Source organism: Megalops cyprinoides, chromosome 2 (genome assembly GCF_013368585.1).
Source record: "Megalops cyprinoides isolate fMegCyp1 chromosome 2, fMegCyp1.pri, whole genome shotgun sequence".
NCBI classification, from domain to species: domain Eukaryota; kingdom Metazoa; phylum Chordata; class Actinopteri; order Elopiformes; family Megalopidae; genus Megalops; species Megalops cyprinoides.
The window spans coordinates 37201933-37220740 of NC_050584.1; the positions used below are offsets into that span (position 1 = coordinate 37201933).

Genomic DNA, 18808 nt, shown 5'->3' on the forward strand with positions numbered 1-18808 from the left:
TCCCTGAGCAGTTACTGTGTTCAAGCTTGGTCAAGCTCTAGGGAATGGAACTGTTTCATTGCAGTGGATATTTTTAATGGTGGCCCATTCCTCGTGATACACCAGTATGATCTGGATCATATGAACCATCTGAACCAACACACACGAGGCAGTGCATTTCTCAGGGATCACGGATACGCAATTTTTAACCTCAGGAAGGCGAGTTCTTCTGAACACTTAACTAAATTGCTTTTCGTTCACTGGGCTGCATCAGTTCAGCTTCTGAGCCAATGCCAAACCGCATATTGCTCCCTCTATTCCGGTACAATGCTGCTTGGATTAGCTGGCAGTTGTGACCATGTGATCCGATTCGTGATTGAATTTGCCTTTGTCCTTCACGCCTTTAAACCCAGATGACAACATGCTTGTACAGGATCTGTGATAATACAGGGCATTTAGTGAGCTTCAGAAATACCACCAAAGCGCTAAATTATTGACAACCATTGTGCAGCTTTTCTGGGCTGCAAATCAATTCGGTATCATTCCCTGGAAACAGCCCCCCTTGACACAGACAGCTGTGCTCAGCCTGTTCCTGGTGTATTAAAGACCATAGTTTAGCCCTACCTTATTTAGACTGACCTCAGCTGTGTTCTCTCATTTCTGACCCTTGGAACTGACAAACAGACAGCATATTTTAATCTGTGTGCAAACTCTGGGTATTGTTGAGGTCAGTCAGCCAATATGGTCAAGGCAGCCACTGTTCAATGACCTCCACCAAAGCGACGCATTTATGATTGAATTTCTGACCACTGATATCAAATTCAATTTATTCTAAGGCAACCGTATCACAAACTGATGAAAAGAAATTTCACAACTTATTTCTAAATAGCACAACCAGGGATCAACAGAATGTTGCATGGGCTTTGACTTTGAAATGCTGTCAACTGAGCCTGCTCGGCTGAATGGCTTTTGAAGATTAAAAATGAAAGACCCCTGTGTGAATTGCAAAAGGCAAAGTTAACTAGAAAACCACGGAGGTGCTTTCTATCCTCTATCCTCTTGCCTGCCCTTGTAACATGAAATTTAAGAGCATTACCACATTCTTTTGCATGGCATACACAGCTCTTTCTAAGCATGTTAATCCACAGAGCTGTCAGTGCTCGTCCCTAAATGTCCTGCGTGTGACGACACACTGTCGTGTGACAAAGGATCTAATGCTTGTCAAAAACATTTAGATGATTGCTCTGTTTGTCTTTGTTTCACTTCGGAAACCAAAGTGCATACCAATACAAGAATAATGAAATGGAATTTCATTTGAGAAAGAGCAGCTATGACAGCTAGATTAAAAAAAATCATTAAAAACATCTACTCTTCTTCTACTGATGAGACAGGGCACTCTTGCAATGTCCTAAACAAATATTTGACAGAACAAACGGGAGCCAGTAGCAAGTATGTGAAGTGTGTGTGCTGTCACTTGATAAATGGCTACCATCCAAAACAGAGAAATAGATTGAGATCATGGGAGATGTATGGTGAAAGGTTCTGTCCCTTTAAGAAGCCCGTGTACCAATCAATACTATCTCTCCAACCCCTCTTGCCTACAGTGATGGGGCATATGGGCAGCTGATCAGCACGCATCACTCCCTAAAGAGATCGCAGAAACATGTCAGTTGGCAAAGCCACTGTTCCACAGGGCTGGAGGAGGCCCAGCTATTCCCTACTGAGAGGACCAGGATAAGGACAGCAAGTGCTGAGAACAAGGCTTCCCATTGGTTACCTACTGGCAGAGCAGGCTACAGTCAAAATGAATCTTTCATGGGTGAATTTTTAGTCTCAGTGTGCCTTGCTACTATGTTCACCAGTGACTGTGAATCAATATGCTCTTCATGAGTAATCACACATACTCCTTATACTGGGCTCCCTGGCAAACAGCCAGTATGAGACACATTTCAAGAAGCTCTGTTTAAATGGCACATATACCACAACAGCACGAAAACACAGATTCACACATTCAACGGATAGGCAGTTAGAGGCTTCAATAAAGAGACGAGACTTGCTTTCCAAGTATACAGGGTGTTACTCTCACTCAGTGCATTCTTCCTCTTTTGTGAGAGGCATTTGCAAACTGAGAAGGGATGTTTGCTACCATGCGCAACTCACAGCTGCCAATCACAGTGAATCAGTGATTAAATGTGCTCCACAGAATCATATCCATACCAATTTCCTAACCTATATCCAACATTCACCCCTACCTCTCAGCACTAGTTCTTTTGTTATAACCAGCAAGGCAAAATGGTGAAGGTTGAAACCCCTCCTACAAAGGTGGGTTAATCATATTTATGTCTATTTGATTACTGGATTGTTTGGCTATAAATACAAATGACAAAAGGACCTCTAACAGCGATGACTTGGAAGCAGATGGCAGTGATGGTGATGGCCAGGCTGAGCAGAACGGTGACAGCAGGACAAGAGAGGTGATTAGAGGGCACTCACAGTTGGTGATGTTGTGGGTGGGGGCGATAAGAGGACAGTCACAGTTGGTGATATTTGGTGGGGTTATCAGAGTACACTTGTGGTTGGTAATTGTTAGGCAGAGCCATTGGATGGCACTTACAGTTGGTGATGTCTGGGGGAGCGAAGCTATCATTCATGAAGACACTGGTAGGTTTCGCCACTTTCAAGTAGACTACATCAGAGGTGTTTTTCAAGGCAGCCACGGCATCCTCGTGAGTCACCTCTTCAAGGCAAGCGCTGTTCACCTGCAGAGACACACACACATACACGCAACCTCATCACAATCTCAATATTACAATACTCCATGTCCAAATTCCCAAGTCCTATACTGATTAGGTAGGTTAATATGTCAGGATGTCATCAGAAAAGGATGAGAGACTGGAAGCCCATAGGTGTGACTGGCCTCAAACATGACCATTCTTGGGCACCAGTGTTTAACACGCTATTTGGAAGGTACTGGGAGTCTGTATAAAGTGACCGTGTTCTCTGAAATCAAAGAGACCAATAGAAGACACAGATTGCACACAAAATTTGTTCATTCAAAATATCACCATCTTTCACTGCTTTGACTGCACTGAAAAATAAGAAATAAAAAAAACTGTATAAAAACAATACAGAGAAACTATAGAGAAATTATAAAATATGAAAACACTAGCAGGCATGTGTCACTTCTACTAACTCCACTAAGTAGTTAGTAAGTCTTTAACTGCAACACACTGCACAACTAATGAGTTTAACTAACTATGACATCATCATTATCCTGAATTTAGCACAGGAGGATCAATCTTACTAAACATCCTTATTTGCATTAGTGTCCATGGATTATTAATGAGCTTGCCAACCGATTATATATTCTGCAAAACTCCTTGTCACTAATGTCCAATGCAAAAATATCAATTCTAGATGACAACTCATTATCGACTTCTGATGGGCACTGAATTGGAAAAATCTAATAAAGCTAGTAATCACAACAGTACTGGAGATTTTCACTACATATATTAGCCTTCTGAAGACACTCTGGGGCTATGGCTGTATTGGAGATGATTACATTACAGGCACTGTGGTCCAGAAGAAATAAACTCTTCAGCACATGCATGGTAAGTTTGGCTTACACTGGCATACTTCTGGGACACCCTCAGCCTGCCCTTACAATCCCACATTTGACCGCTGAACATTGAAAATATGTTCCTGAAAAACAGTGATTGGGGATTAAGAATCATGCCTTTGATGGGCATAAAAAAACAGACAGAAAGTACAAGGGAATTTGCTTACAGCCAGAAGTTTGTCTCCTATTTGCAGCTTCCCGTCTTTGTGTGCAGCTCCTCCTTCGATGATTTTGGTGACATAGATACTGTTGTCCCCAGGAATGTGCTGGTTCCCCACACCACCCGCTATGCTGAAGCCTAGACCTGTGAGAGACAGAGGGAGAGCTCTTTTATATGAGTGTGTGTTCTGTGGAGCATACAAGTACTCCAGTCACTTGAATCGACACAGACAGCAAGATAAAAAACAGATATAAATCTTGCCTGCTTAATACATTTTTTTTACAACACTATCATTTTAGGCTTATTTGCACACTTCGCTGGTTAACACAAACTCCATCAAAATGTTTCGTCACAGCAAGCCCTGTCAGTAGAAGGACGGATGAATAAGGTGTTTCTACAATAATAAATAGGCCTATTTGAAAGTGTAAGCTTTCCTGTATGAAACAATATTAACATACTGTGCATTTTGAATTGAAAGTTATTTTTCTCTCAAAGCACCTATTTTTCTGCATCCACATGCACTTTCATGGAAAACCACACAATATTCCTGCGCATGATAGCTGTGTCTTGAACTGAAAACCCTGGAATGGGAAAGGGAAAGTAGCATTTAATGGCGTTCTTCTATTTTGACCGATTTGGGGAAAAATGTTTTACAGTGATTCAATTTCACTGTCGACATGTGTGCTTCTGATTTACAGTCGATTAATCAACAGATCTTTTACATCCCTAGCATATGCAAGGGGTAACTCATCAGCACCTGCATATGCATGAGAGAAAAGAAAAGAAAGTCGATCCCTGCACGACTTGCTCTACATGTTACTTGTGACAGCTGACTGCAGTGCTGCCAGAGGCAGACATGAGCTACTGCTGTGTTTGGGCCTCTCTGCAGAATAAAGCCTGTCAGTAAGGGAGAAAAGGAGCACAGCTTGGATTAGAACAGGTGCTCCGCTGTGTGTGTCTTTTTTAGAAGACGAGAGTTTTCTTCTCAGCTGTGTGGGTGAATCTCTATTTGACAGGAGGCAAAATCACATTTAATATTTTAAATAAAAGCAGAGACTAGGTCTATAAATAAATATAGAATTTCAAATGTCAGAAACATAAACGATGAGTGACCATCTCTATTCAGCTAAAATGGTTTTCAGTGACAATGCCTCTAACATAGACAGCCAGAGTCTTTTTCACAATGTTAATAACCTAAAAAATATATTCTTAATTCTGTAAGAAGTAATATCCTTGTCAAAGACATAACCAGTACTAATTTATACACAGAGTAATTTCTCCTCATGACATATTCGTACCATTCACGTGCCAAGCTTCTGCTCAGTTCTGGTGTGACTGGGAGGGGATTACACTACCTTTAGGGCCTTTGATGAGCTTTATTTCCACTATCTTCTCAGTGACGGGTTTTCTTCTTCTGACATACAGTCTCACAATGCAGCCAGCTTCTTTGAGGGCCTCTACTGCTTTACTGTGAGTGACGTCTCTCACATCCACATCATTCACTCTCAGGATACAGTCATTGACTCTGGAAACAAGACCAGATAGGGACCAACACATGGGTATTAAGCCTGAGCTTAATCAGACCATGTGATATGACTTGATGGCAACCATTATGTTCCCCATTTTAATCTACAAAGCAGTCAAAAAAAATCCTGACTTTTCAAGCTCCAATGAGGTGAGTACAGTTTGTCCACTCTGCATGTTTTTAATACATTTCTACGTACATTTTAATACACATCTACAAAATAATCCCCTCTGTTTCTATCCTGGAATCATTTTGTATATTGAGACACCTAGACTTTACTCATAAATGTTTAAAAATATTAAATCAGCTGAACCCAGCTTGAAAAGGATATTAGACAGTCCCTGCATTGACCATTTAGGGGAGGCCACTCTAAAACTGGTGCAATGTATCTAATTGTTACTAAACATGTCAGGCTGATGTGTGAGGTTCAGAGTGATCCTATCTGTGGGAACATTGACCCTCACCGGAGCCGGCCGTCCTGAGCAGCTGCACCCCCTGTGATGATTTTAGTGATGAAGATGCTGGGGTCCTCGCCGATATGGGGGTTATCTGTACCGCCTGCAATGCTGAAACCCAGGCCTGAATTTCCCTGGGAGCCAACAGGAGGAAGGAATTAAAAACATCAACACCAAGAGCCTTTGCAGGCAATAGCAATTGACATTAACCGTCTGAACTGAACAAAGCAACAGAATGCATGCAGTTAAACTAACTACGAGAGAGAGAAAGAGAGAGAGAGAGAGAGAGAGAGAGAGAGAGAGAGAGAGAGAGAGGGAGAGAGAGAGAGAGAGAGAGAGAGAGAGAGAGAGAGGGAGAGAGAGACTGTAATGAATTCCAGCTCAGACCTACGACTAAGGACGATTCCACCGCTTGGATAAGCTGGAACTGGTACTAGAAATCCATGTTAATGCAATTGACAATTTCAGCGCAGTCCCTGATCAAAGAATGCTTAACCTTCCCGCTTCCCTGGTTAAGGGGACATCCTACTAAACTCCAAACCCAAACTCAATGTTGACACCCTTCTACAGTCAAAAGATTGCTCTTAGCTCTAAGAAAAGCCTCAGTAAGCTGAAATGTGGGTAAATTGTACCTTTGAATTTGCTCCTGGATTAAATAAAGTACACTTCTAAGATGTCTTATTAAGACAGGCATGTGGCTCTAGGCAATCACCTACAGCTAAAAAAAAAAAAATGCACCACACTATTAGTGCCATACTGTATCACACTGCACGCACACACAGGAGATTTACTGATTAAAAAAATATGTTCTGGTTCCCAAATGGAGTACTTAAAGTGCTGCAAAGAGCATGTATGTGATTGCCCCCCTCTCCCCAAATTAACCTATTAATCACACATATAACAAGCCAGCACACTCTGCACTCCCAGCTTAAGTGGCAGTAAGAGCATGGTGAGTGCAGTGAAACACCATTAGGATGTGCTCTTCTCGTGAGACGGGGTCTGTGTGGTTGGGGGCAGGCCACGCTGAGGCCAGGAGAGGAGCATTGTTTATTAATGCAAAGTTGACAATGTTCACTGGGGAGTGCACAGCTGAATGAGGTCACAGCAGAAAAGAGAAGACACCCACAGGCGCTTTCGCAGACAAACAGCAGCTTATATAATACCAGACATTGCATTATACTCCGGCTGGATGTAAAAAAGGGGAGAAGCCCTGATACATTTTTGTTAATTTGCAGCTTGGCAGGTTTCCCATGGGTCGTCCTGGTACAGACCACACGAGCAAATTGCGGCAAACATTTTTGGAGGCCTGCATCTCACATATATCTATGACTGTGCCGACCATCAAGAAACAGCGTTTCACTCATTTTCTTTTTAAGGGAAATACCGCAAACACACTGCCGAAACTGACTGCGCCACATCTCCTTTTTAAGCAATAGAAATAAACTTCAGAATTAATGTGAGGCTATCTACGATGAACACTTTTTGCAGCTTCCATGTCTGCAGTGCGCTGGGAAATGCAGTACTGTAAAATGGGGTTAGATGCATTATCTTTTGTGGCTTGTGGAATACAGCAATGCGGTAAAACTGAAAAGCGCCCAGACTCAGCCCTTCACTCTCTTTCAATATGTTCAATATTCATCAAAGAGGACCAAATCCCTTCCTATCTTATTCAGCAGGGAGGCTCAGCTCAAAGGGACTGCTGAATTTGCTACAGCCAAAAAACTGCATTGATTTTAAAAAACTATATTTTCTGACTATGCATGTACCAGCTGTAGTCAACTATAGCAAATTCTGTACATCAAGAGTAAAAAAAGAACTAACATTGCCTGAATTCATCTCCACCAAGCAGAAAGAGAAAGGAAATTAAAAAATCTCTCGAGGATGGGGAAACCAGTAGACACCGTGATAGTAACTGGCTAATATTTCTCTGGGGAGTAAAAGGCTTTTTTAATTTATATTATTGTAGATGAAAGCCTCATATGATTGTTATTCCATAACACTCTGAAAGATCTGTAGTCAAGCTCAAAACATAAAAAATAAGACTAAGAGCTGTTCATGCCTTGATTCTGTAAACTAAAATTCAACACAGTTACAACTTTTAGAGTACATATTTTAAAAAAGAATTTTAATGGTTTAATGTACTTGTGTCTCTACCAGCTATCTTTTACCTTGTCTGGCCAACTATTGAAACTTGGTCATGCAGCCCTTCTAAAACTGTGACTCCTTGTATGACTTTTGCTTGTGTTGTACTCTGCATCACTTGTAAGTTGCTGCCAAATGAGTAAATGTAAATGTAATGTTAATTAAGTTGGTAATAAAAAGAAAGCAGTGTCCCAATGAAAAAAAATACACTCCCCTGAGAAACCGTGTTGCTATTGGGTGAATTTGAAGTATGTCCCCCTTGCAGCTTCCGCGGCTATATTTTGTATAACTGAGTAAAGGATTTCATTTATTGCGAGTTATGCAGATCACTCATGGATTGTAATGGCAGACTCTCTGCACACAGTACAATACTAGTCGGCCAAGAATGTCATTATGTCCAGGTCCCAGAGCCCTGCTGAGCGTGGCCTATTGACAGCTCCCACACGAGAATGCCAAGAAATCTCTCTCACACTTTTCTGTGCTTCCTAAGTGTATGCCTGCACTGTGCTGACAGAGACTAACCTGCACGTCACCCACAGCCCTCTCCCTCTCCTTGTGCGTGGAGAAAGCTAATGCAAGGTGACACTTCAATTATGAGGCACGGTTCCCTAATCGAACACTTTCAAGAGCACCTCAGCCTGTCCTCTACATAACAATCATTACTTTATCTGACTGATATCACTTATCATATCTCATCTAATTGGAGCCTGAAAAAAGTCAATAGGTCTGGAAAAAATACATGAAGGAAAAGAGGTTGGTTCAACTGAATAAAAATTTATCAGTCATCCGGTGCGTATTTTGTACATCAATGTTAATATCTATTGAAGGTTTTATTTTCACTTGCTACCTTTTTCATATGTTAGTAATAACAGTAAGGCAAAGTACTGATTGTCATAAAGACAACTCCTGGTGCTCTTTAGCTCTTGATAGACAGTTGTTTGAAGCTGTGTTTGTCTGTGAGAGCCCTCTGAATTGAATATTGCATAGACTAAAAACATTGCCACATTTAAAATAAGAAATACAGTAAATCAATAAAGAAACGGCCATCTTACCCGTTCAAGTGTGATTTCCTCATATTCATAATCGGCTTCTGTTCCATTTACCTGAAAGGTTCAAGATGACACATTAGCAACAAGCGGGATACAGTATGTTTTAAACAGGTTTTAAACACCACCAAGGACTTTGTCCTTCAAGAACATCTTCCCTCACAAGTTGACCACATTGATAACAGCACAGAACCCACTGCAGCAAGTAGCACTTCTCTCCTTGACACCCGAGTTTCCTCAGTGAAGTAGGGTGATGTTATAGTGTTACCACAGCATGATACTGTGATGCAGCGATGTCACTCAGATCAAATTTGAGGGTTTTAGGAGGAGCATATAAAGGACATTCCCATCTACCTGCACTCGGGTAAGATGCTGCACTGCATCTCACACCTCACACACACTTTAGATTGCACACAACTCAGACACACCTGAGGTTTTGCTGAAAGTGGATCAGCAGGTGAATTACAGCAGGTGAAATTCTCTTCGGGCTGTTTTAACCAGTCCCGGGACAGTGACCACTTTGTTCAGAAGCTGCAGTGGAGGTTAATGCATTGATTGTGTCCACAGCTTGGTCTCCACTGGGCTTAACGCAGTGTTCTCCATAACACACTGGCCACAGAGCTCCAAAGGAAGTATGGTGTCTTCTGACATCAACCACCTCTCACCAAATGAACCTCCTCTTAACATTAGTGTTACTGGCAATTGCAGCATTCAATGCCAAATTTACAGTGACCACCATTCTTCTAAGATATTTAATATTCTATTTTCGGTTGTATCAGATGACAAGGCAAGCTGCTACACAATACAGTGACACTTCTCAATCTTTCCCGTTTCATTTGCATATTCATTTGGCAGGAGCTCTTATCCAGAGTGACTTGCCATACAAACAGCCCACTTTTTCCCTCTGGAGGTGGAGGTGCACGGTTCTACAGGAGGACACATTTTGGAGATTCAGAGAAACACCCCCAGCTGTGCATCCTTATGCATACAGCCCACAAAAAAGTAAGGAAAATACACTGCTTGTTAAAAGTAAATATTCAAAGCACCAAATATTCAAACAAAAATAAAAAATGCTGAGTATGGGACTTAAAGATAATATCTGAGCAAAGAGGCAATCTGGAAAAAGATGAAAGGATGCCTTTCTGCAAACAAACAACAGGGCCCTGCGTCAAGTATCTTATGTCCTAATGACCTACATCAGGCTAACTAATCAACAATGCTGAGAATGGATCCTGCAGCTTCAATAAGAGGCATGAAACAGTTACTTTCAACCAGCAATTCCAGTCAGTGTAATTGGGTCTTTTGATGTGCCAGCGGAAACTTGAAAAAACCTAAAGCAGAGAATTGAACAATTAAATTCTGTTATTTACTGCAGTAAAATTAGGAAGTGCTGCACAACAAAAGATCTAAATATAATTTTACTTGAATAACTACAAGCAACAACTGTAATGATGAGACAAACTAACCATCTGCCACTAATACAGAATTAAACCCCCACAACAGTATTTAAGTGTTTTTTCCTATACAAATTATTTTTTCACTGAATCTCTATTCTGAATATGAACCAGCCTATTTTTCAGCCTCTACTATATTAACAAAGCCACATCACAAATATATTTAAGAGCTCTGATAGGAAGTTGTGTTGTGGTGGTGTTTCACGGAGAAGTGCTGTTTCAAAAGGTAGCAAACCAGAGTGCGGATATGAGCAGTGGAACAGCACTGCCCTGTGGCTGTGCACGCAGCGCAGCAGGGTATCACAAGCTGCGTTAACATGCACTGTCTTGAAATCTTGTCCTGGAGGTTTGGTGCAGCAACAGGATTGTTTGATGCACTAATGCTTTCTTCATATGAGACTAAAGGCTACAATCTCTGAGGGATTAGATGCGATAGCCATTTTCAGATCTGGGATAAAATGTCTGTCTCCCTGTTCGCCTCTCACTGCTCTGACACTGTTACCAGAGTCAAAATCACCTCTCTAGCGTAGGCGTCATTTACTCTGGGGACATGCCCCCACCACTTTTTGTCGGGGCCAATTTCGTCCCCACCACTTTTTGTCGTGGCCCATTTCATCCCCACCACTTTAAAAAGGTGTAAACCCGTCGAACCCGTCGTTGTCCCCAGCACTTTTCAAAACAAACTGACGCCCATGCTCTCTAGTCACTGTAATTTCCTGTATACATAAGCTTTCAAGCACCTCACTATTTGTTTTGAAAACACAAATCACTCTCACAACTGTAAGGAATGTTTATAAAGAAATACACAGTTCACATTTTTGTGGTAAAAATCTTGCCATTAACCTCAAGTGAAGCCTTATCATCCAGCAGGTACTTTGTTGTACAGGAAGTCCAAATTAACAAATTATGCAGTCTACTTATTTGAGATTCTAGTCTTTTTAACCATAGACTAGTCCTCAAAAGTGCAACCTAAACCACACAATTAGCCTTACCTCCACATAGTGTGGGTTTGACAAAATGACTGATAAATTCTAGCTCATCTGAGCCAACCTCTTTCCCTTGGAGTCCTATTGACTTTTTTCAAGCTCCAATTGAACAAGAATTTATTGATCACTTTGTGAGAACCACACTAAAATGTGGAGTTCAGGTGTATTAACTCGACAGCACACATTTGACACCATGATCTTTATCTTTAATACAACTGAACTGAATTTAATCACTCTAGTCATTAAATTGAATTTATAAACAAAAAGAAATAATCGATCTAGCGTAATCCTTTTCTAGCTTTGCTAAGAAAACAAATGCACTGCACTGCACAAACATATGTGAGAAAGAGAAGCAGCAGTAAGAGAATGTTGCAATGTGCATCGTCTTCTCCAATACCAATGACCCTATCTCCCCAGACACCCCCCAACATACACACGCACGCGCGCACACGCACGCACACCAACACACACACACACACTCCTTTCTTTCTCTCTCTCTCTCTCTCTCTCTCTCTCTCTCTCTCTCTCTCTCTCTCTCTCTCTCTCTCTCTCTCTCTCTCTCTCTCTCTCTCTCTCTCTCTCTCTCTCCATCAGCTGCTCTCTAAATTCACTTTCAGGACATTATATCACTAACCTTTCTATTTGCATTTGAAGCCTGAGAAGTCAAAAATAACAAGATCCACCAAATGTGAACATATCTGTGGCAAATGATCCTGCTTCGGTTCCAGCACTCACATACTGCATCCACTGGGGCTGACAGAAAGCATGGATTTCAGGTTCTCCCTCGATGAGCAATCAACATACACATAAAAATAACTCTTCAGTCTGAAAGATTATGAACCACTGAGTGCTTCTGGTTGAGGAAATCAGGAACATACTTGAGAATTTACTGAATTTTCCACTTCACATGAAATGTGAACATTAATACATTTTGCCAACAGCTAGCTTCATGTTTAGGGGAAATAACAGAAACATATTTAAAGCTGAACACATGCTTTTGCACATAGAGTACTTCACCCTAAACAAAAAATAAACCCTACCATCAGCATGCACAGCCAGTGTACAGGTCCTCTTCCATTGTTAGGCTATTTTACGTGATCCTGAGAGCTTGCAAAAAAAAAAAAAAAATCCTTTAATGCCACTGAATACTACCTTCTTTGACACACCACATGCTATTTACTATAGTAATTGCTCTCTGAAGGCAGTTCTGTCTGCTCATAGGGGTCGGGGCTGACAGAAGGGGGGGGGGGGGGTGCAATAATAATAACACTGCTCAATAACAGTTCTCAGTCAATGGCATACTCCCTCTTCCAGAGGGAGGAGCTCAGCATCTGTCACTGTTGGTTAAGGCCCTGTGCTAGATGTATACATTGTTAGAACAGTATACAGACAAGGGCCATTTTCTCAATCCAAAGGGCGTTATGCAAAACTGGAAAAGATCACTAGAGCTGTGATTATGGCGATCTTGGACTTCCATCCATTAGCATTTCTGCGTGTGTCCTGGTTCTAGAGGTAAATGGGTACTAAAATGTAGTATTGTTTTGAGTATCCAGAGAGGGGACAGAAATACAGGTCTTTCTTTCCCCTGCAGCTCTCACAAAGTCTTTCACAATTTGCAGCACCGCAGCAGAGCCAAGAACCACATATCCTCCTAATGGAGGAGACGGCTCACCATCATAGATCTCCACTGCCATTAAAATCAACTGCACAGCCTCCTGCATCAATACAATTTGATGTGTTTGAATCTGACACTTTCTCTAAAAAAAGCAAAACAATTTACAACTAAAACTGATTCTGCACGGGATTGGGGGGTATGTTTAGTAACAGTTAAGATCAGAGTGGGCTTTAAACAAGATAGACAAAGATAATATCTGCTGTTTATACAGCAATTTCAGGCCTTTGACAAACTGTTATGCAGTTTACCATGGTGAGGTATGGAAATAGCAATTACTGCAGACTTATTTCATACAGTTTAATAAATGAATGGAACCCACCCATTTTCAATCATATTATTGATGAAAAACACCACAGCAGAACCTTCTAACGCTGACTTTGTAACCTTTGCTCTTTTCTAAACTGTTTCCAAAATATTTGTATGTAATTTGTGCTCTGTAGTTTTCACTGCTTTACGTAAATATTAAAGCTACTACATACACAAAGTGCAGGTTTAGTGGTTTGTTCAGCCACCTCTTGCCTGCAGTGTTGTTCAGCTGAGCATACTTTAAAATGCTTGTGCTTCAAAAAAACAGTACATGCAATGACGTCATAATCAATGAGGGTTATAGTTACATTAAACATTGATAAACCTTCATAAGGAAAATTCTCACTTCCAGATAGGTCTTGTATTCTGGAGTAGAAAAGTAACTGTGACAAAACATACACCAAACTTTCTCCTTTGATAGATGTAATGGTTTTGCAAACATTTGCAAAGTCAACTGCAATCATACAATGTACAGTAGGGTTGGATGAACACTTCTGAGAGGAAGTCATGTATGACTCAATACAAGTGAAAAATTTCCTTTGCTGATTTCCTCTGCCCATTTCATATTGCATGTGGGGTAAACAGGATTTTGATGCTAATGGAGTAAAAACTGAAAGCGGAAGCTGAGAAACAAATGGTAAAGTGATAAATGACACCATTTTCCATTTGAGTGCCTATGCACTTCCCATTCAGACAAGTCGCACAAGATATATGACCATGGGGACCATAGAGGGAGCTTCATAACAGGAGACAATATTCGGATGCTACTCAACAACTCTCAAAGGCAGCACTATACTCATAATCAAATGTCATTACATTCTTAGGTAATATTAAAGCAATGTTTTACCTAGAAAGGCATTTGCGTTAAATCTGCTTTACAGCTGCCAACTGTCATGTATCTTACACAAAATCTTTACAGTACATGTACATGTCGTTTCTTAGCATTCATGAGACCCCCCTACCAGGTTATTAAAACTGATCCATCTTCACAGAGAAAACTATGACAGTTCATAGTTGACGGTCAGTTGTCACATAGTGTAAGCAAGTATGAACACTTCATAAATTGCATTACATAGCCTTCATGAAAACACTGTGTGCAGCATAACTAGTTCTACATAACTACCTTGACAAAAGCACTCTCCCTCCTTCAAGATGGAGAGCTATAAAAGACCAATGTTACTGTCAATGACACTTTTTTCGGTTAGAACACAATCGTTATTATGATCATGTATAAATGGAAAAAGCAGTTACAAAAGCTTTGAGACCATTTTGTTTGCATGGCTGCTTCTGTGTACATTTGCATTTGGTAGCAGAGCAATAATCCCCCAGAGAAAGCCAAATTATACTGACAGCAGGTAATGTTTCCATGCTACAATTGTGATCCAGATTGTGCAGCTGTTCCAAATGCATTTTAAATTAAATTAAGGTCTATAAGTGATTTGCAGTTTGGTACAAAACCAATCAAATACATTAAAAAGCAACTGTACATGTAAACAGAAAGCTTGACACCAGAAGCCAAAACACACTTGATAAATCAATACGGAGTCGCCTAAAAGTGATGCAGAGACATAATAACAGCATGGCAGTAGCTCTGTTCTCTTACAACATTTGTGCGTATGGTCCACACACTCCAGAACGGGGTGGGTGGGGTGCTGTTAACCGATGAAAATCTCGGTGGTGACTTGCCACCGCCTGCTCTGTTGGTGAAGCATGACAGAAGTAGGCACAGTAGGCCTTCTGGCTTGAGAGGGATTATTAGATTCTGAGCTGATGAGGAGATGGAGTATCTTGCTGTGACCCAAGAAATATACTTTCTTGTACAAAAGACTGCTTGACCATCGACACGGGCAACAGTTGAGGCCGCAAGGTGTCATGGATGTGTATCTCGGATATTGGCTTAAAACAGTTAGTGTACACAACTGGGTGAAATGACCTTGCCTATAAGGTTATGAGACAAAAACTGGAGCCTCCTATTGAGAAGAAGAAACAATAGTATTTTGAGTAGGACAAATGCAAAACTCTCCAAGATCATGGCTATTGCAAGGTTTGGGCAAATGACTTATTCAAACTGCAAGCCACTGTGCTCAACATGTGCTCTGGTGTAGTCTGGCAGTGGTGATTCCATGGAACAAATATTCAATTATGTGCTTATTTTGTAAGCAAGCTCACTATACCCTCAGGTTTCACTGAACAATTAACTCTTGGGTTAACATCATTTCAAACCACCTTGGTTTCATGGTACTTCTCTTCTATAACAATAATATCGTACTGAAGACAACGTTTAACCTGTTAGGGTATCTGGGCGAAACAAAACTCCTGGATTTTTTTTATTGCTGTATAAAAAACAATCAAGTGGTCATCTCTAACATTCTGCAAATGTGAATAAAATATAAGAATATTATGAGCTACATTTCCCAGGTCTAATGATTATCAATGACAAAGCTCACACTCATGAACTGGCTTAACCAAATTAATTATATGAAGCTCTACTCTTTGACAGAGCTATAGAAGTATAGAAGAGAGCCTGTGAATTTCAGAAAGCACTAATGACCTACATCTTCGCCAAGGAGCCTCTGCACCACAACTAATATTTCAATGTGGCAAGTGAGTGATAGGAAGTGACTGTCAGAACAGACAGTGCTGTGGCATAGTCTGAGAGGAGTCCTCAGGAACCCCAATAAGCCCAGGACCAAAAAATCAGAAATGGGATGATGTCCCCAACTACTGGTGCACGACCATGATGCCCCCATCCTCCATGGCTGTCAACATCCATAATGCATGGCTGTGAACTTCCTGCTGCTTACTACACAGCCTTGCTTTATTTACAGGGGCTGGGCTGAGCCCTGGCACATTACACACAGAGTTAAATACGCAGCTCAGGGGAGAGTCAGAACAGCTGGACAGTGGAGCTCGCATTCCCTCCTTTCAGAACCATGGTCAGCTCCACTGCTGCCAGAGCTACCTGCTGTCACAATAAACAGAGACATAAACATGGGGGTGCACACGCGCATATGCACATACACAGCCAGCGCCAGTTTCAGTCCCTCCGTCTGCCCCTCAGAGGCTGACTCACGAAGAACACAGCGGCGGCACACGGGCTGTAAATCACACTAATGTGGAGACGGAGAGCCCTGCTGCGACAGTCTCCTCCCCAGCAGGGTGCTGTCAAGGCTCTGAGATGGGAGAGGAAGTCACTCAACGCTGCGCCGAATGGCCTGAGGTAAATGCACTTTTCCACAGGCCGCTCACTGCAATCCTGTCGGCAGACCCCGCATGCTGCATTCGCTGACTAATGGCCTCAGTGGCAAAAGGTGAACACACTGAATGCACCGAACAACAAACCGAAGATTTACACCAACACCCTTTAACACAACATATTTATTACAGAAAGTTGGCCTTTGGCCGCATCCTTTGCAAAAAGCTGAATACAGAGGCCAGTGGATTCAGAAATCTGTCTCCAAACATCATGCTTAAATTGTGTTATCCGTTAGTGTTTTCTGAGCTCAGTCAGACAAAACATCCTCTGCATTTAAAAAAAAACATTTTTTTAGCTTTAACAAAACCTTTTGTTTGAATCATTTCATATGATTAAGATTTTTTTTGTTTTGTTCAACATATTAAAAAAAAAACAGTAATTAATTAACTAATTAAAGAGTAAATAATTGGAACAGCACATAAAAACGTGCTACAAACACAAAATGCAATAAAAGAGATAGACTTACATATGGAGGCGTGTCCAAGCTGTCTGTGTTCACCACGACAGGTGGTGGATTTGCCTTGAGAAAGAGGAAATAAAAGTTAGTATTGAACACTATTGTGCATAACCCAAACTTTTTCAGCTGAGTGCTTGACACAAACAAGTACTTCATATATAAAACAGAGAAATGGCAAAAGACATTCACTTACTCTATGCATGTTTCAATACAAAATAGCACTTGCATCCGCATAAGGTTAAGATGGCAGAATGCGTTTATACTCAGCATACCATACTTGAGAACGTGCAATGGTGAAGCATCTGCCAATGAGTCATATTAAATCCTCCGTCTGGGTCACCCTGCTTCACCTCTGCACACGTTTTTTTCGTCAAGAAAAACATGCACATGAACAGCGATGCTTTCCCCCCCTATAATCTCAGTAACTCGACCAAAACAGCAGTGAAATGGGAGGGATAAAAATAAATAAAAGACCAACAGAGAGAGGAAAAAAAAGGACCTGTGACGTGGGTGCAGAGATGAGAGTGGTCTCGGCCGGGACTGGCGAGATAGGGATCACAGGGATTATGGGAGCGGAGGGAGGAACAGCATCTGTCTGCTAAACAATAGCATGGGGTCAAAGGTCAGGACACACAACACAAACACGGCAGCGCAGATGACGTTCATGAAACACAGTCACGACACGTGGCGGTGGGTGGGAGGTGAAGGGACAGCCAATGACGGGGAGAAATGTGACCAGGCTGTTGTGACAGACCGAAAATCCCAGTATGACAGGAAGACCAGGCTGGCAAACGTCAATAGCTCTCTAATGTGTATGCAGATTATCGGTGGGTGTGGCAGTGGCTGTGTGGGGGGAGGAGGGGGCACAGTGAAGGCCTGATAGAGGAGAGTGTAGGGAGAGTCACTCAGACTGAAATCATCTACATGCTGTGCAGCGCTATCAAACAATGCATAAAAATATGAGATAATAGCTACAGAATTAATTTGTTTAACCTTCTGAGAGGCACTGATTCTCACAAGGGATTTGCTATACGCTTACTGGTGTGTTTGTTTATCTATTGGGAGAAATATGGAAATCTGCTTAAACATACTTAGTTTTGAAGAATATTAAAATAAACTGGGTTCCCTACCGTGAAGGCATTTAGTGCTCCAAATCTCTTGATTTTCACATTCAAATATTCAGCAGGGTTACCATTCCTTCAGGAACTCAGTGACAGTAGGTGCAGTTTTATGTACATGTGTTTTGTGTTGTAATTCTATCGCTGTGTTGTGACTAATACTTGAAAAAGTTGTTAATGCAATTCAGGAAATGTTCAAAAGAGGCATTTAACATGCATATACATTTATGTGTAACAACATGAGAGATCATTAAAATATAGCTACCATGGTCCCACAGACATACTGTACCTACTCTATATGTGACGGCAAAATGAGTATAGAATGTTCTTTTCAGTGTTCATTCCCTGAATGCTTGGAATTCATTGAAAGTGGTTTACGTGTAAGTGGTCTAAGTATAGTGCATCGTCATAATGACATCAACCATTAAAAAAAAAAAAAACAAAGACAGGTGCAAGTTATGCAACAGAAACATAAACCTTTTAGAAATGAGAGCGGCCCGTTGGAGGGGTGCGGGCAGCACGCATTTGCAATATTAATCTGGACCCCATATTTATATGGCTGGGGCCTCTGAGGTGAACACTCTGCCCTGCCTGAGATCTAAAGTCTGTGAGCAATGAGTGACAGAGGAG

The 18808-nt window shown here is 41.3% G+C and overlaps 1 protein-coding gene across 16 annotated transcripts in view; it reads right to left on the reverse strand.

Annotated features, from left to right (window-relative positions):
* The window catches only part of dlg1 (discs, large homolog 1 (Drosophila)), a 170112-nt gene that overhangs the window by 41211 nt on the left and 110093 nt on the right, over window positions 1-18808 (reverse strand). For 7 of the 16 annotated variants that reach the window (XM_036517316.1, XM_036517189.1, XM_036517226.1 and 4 more), the window contains 7 exons: window positions 17560-17658; window positions 17070-17123; window positions 8933-8983; window positions 5748-5872; window positions 5114-5283; window positions 3766-3902; window positions 2594-2738 (listed from right to left, as the gene is read on the reverse strand). In XM_036517316.1, the coding sequence (XP_036373209.1) occupies window positions 2594-2738; window positions 3766-3902; window positions 5114-5283; window positions 5748-5872; window positions 8933-8983; window positions 17070-17123; window positions 17560-17658 (781 nt within the window). The remainder of the gene's footprint in view (window positions 1-2593; window positions 2739-3765; window positions 3903-5113; window positions 5284-5747; window positions 5873-8932; window positions 8984-17069; window positions 17124-17559; window positions 17659-18808) is intronic. The other 9 variants (XM_036517307.1, XM_036517259.1, XM_036517252.1 and 6 more) reach the window with 2 other exon arrangements.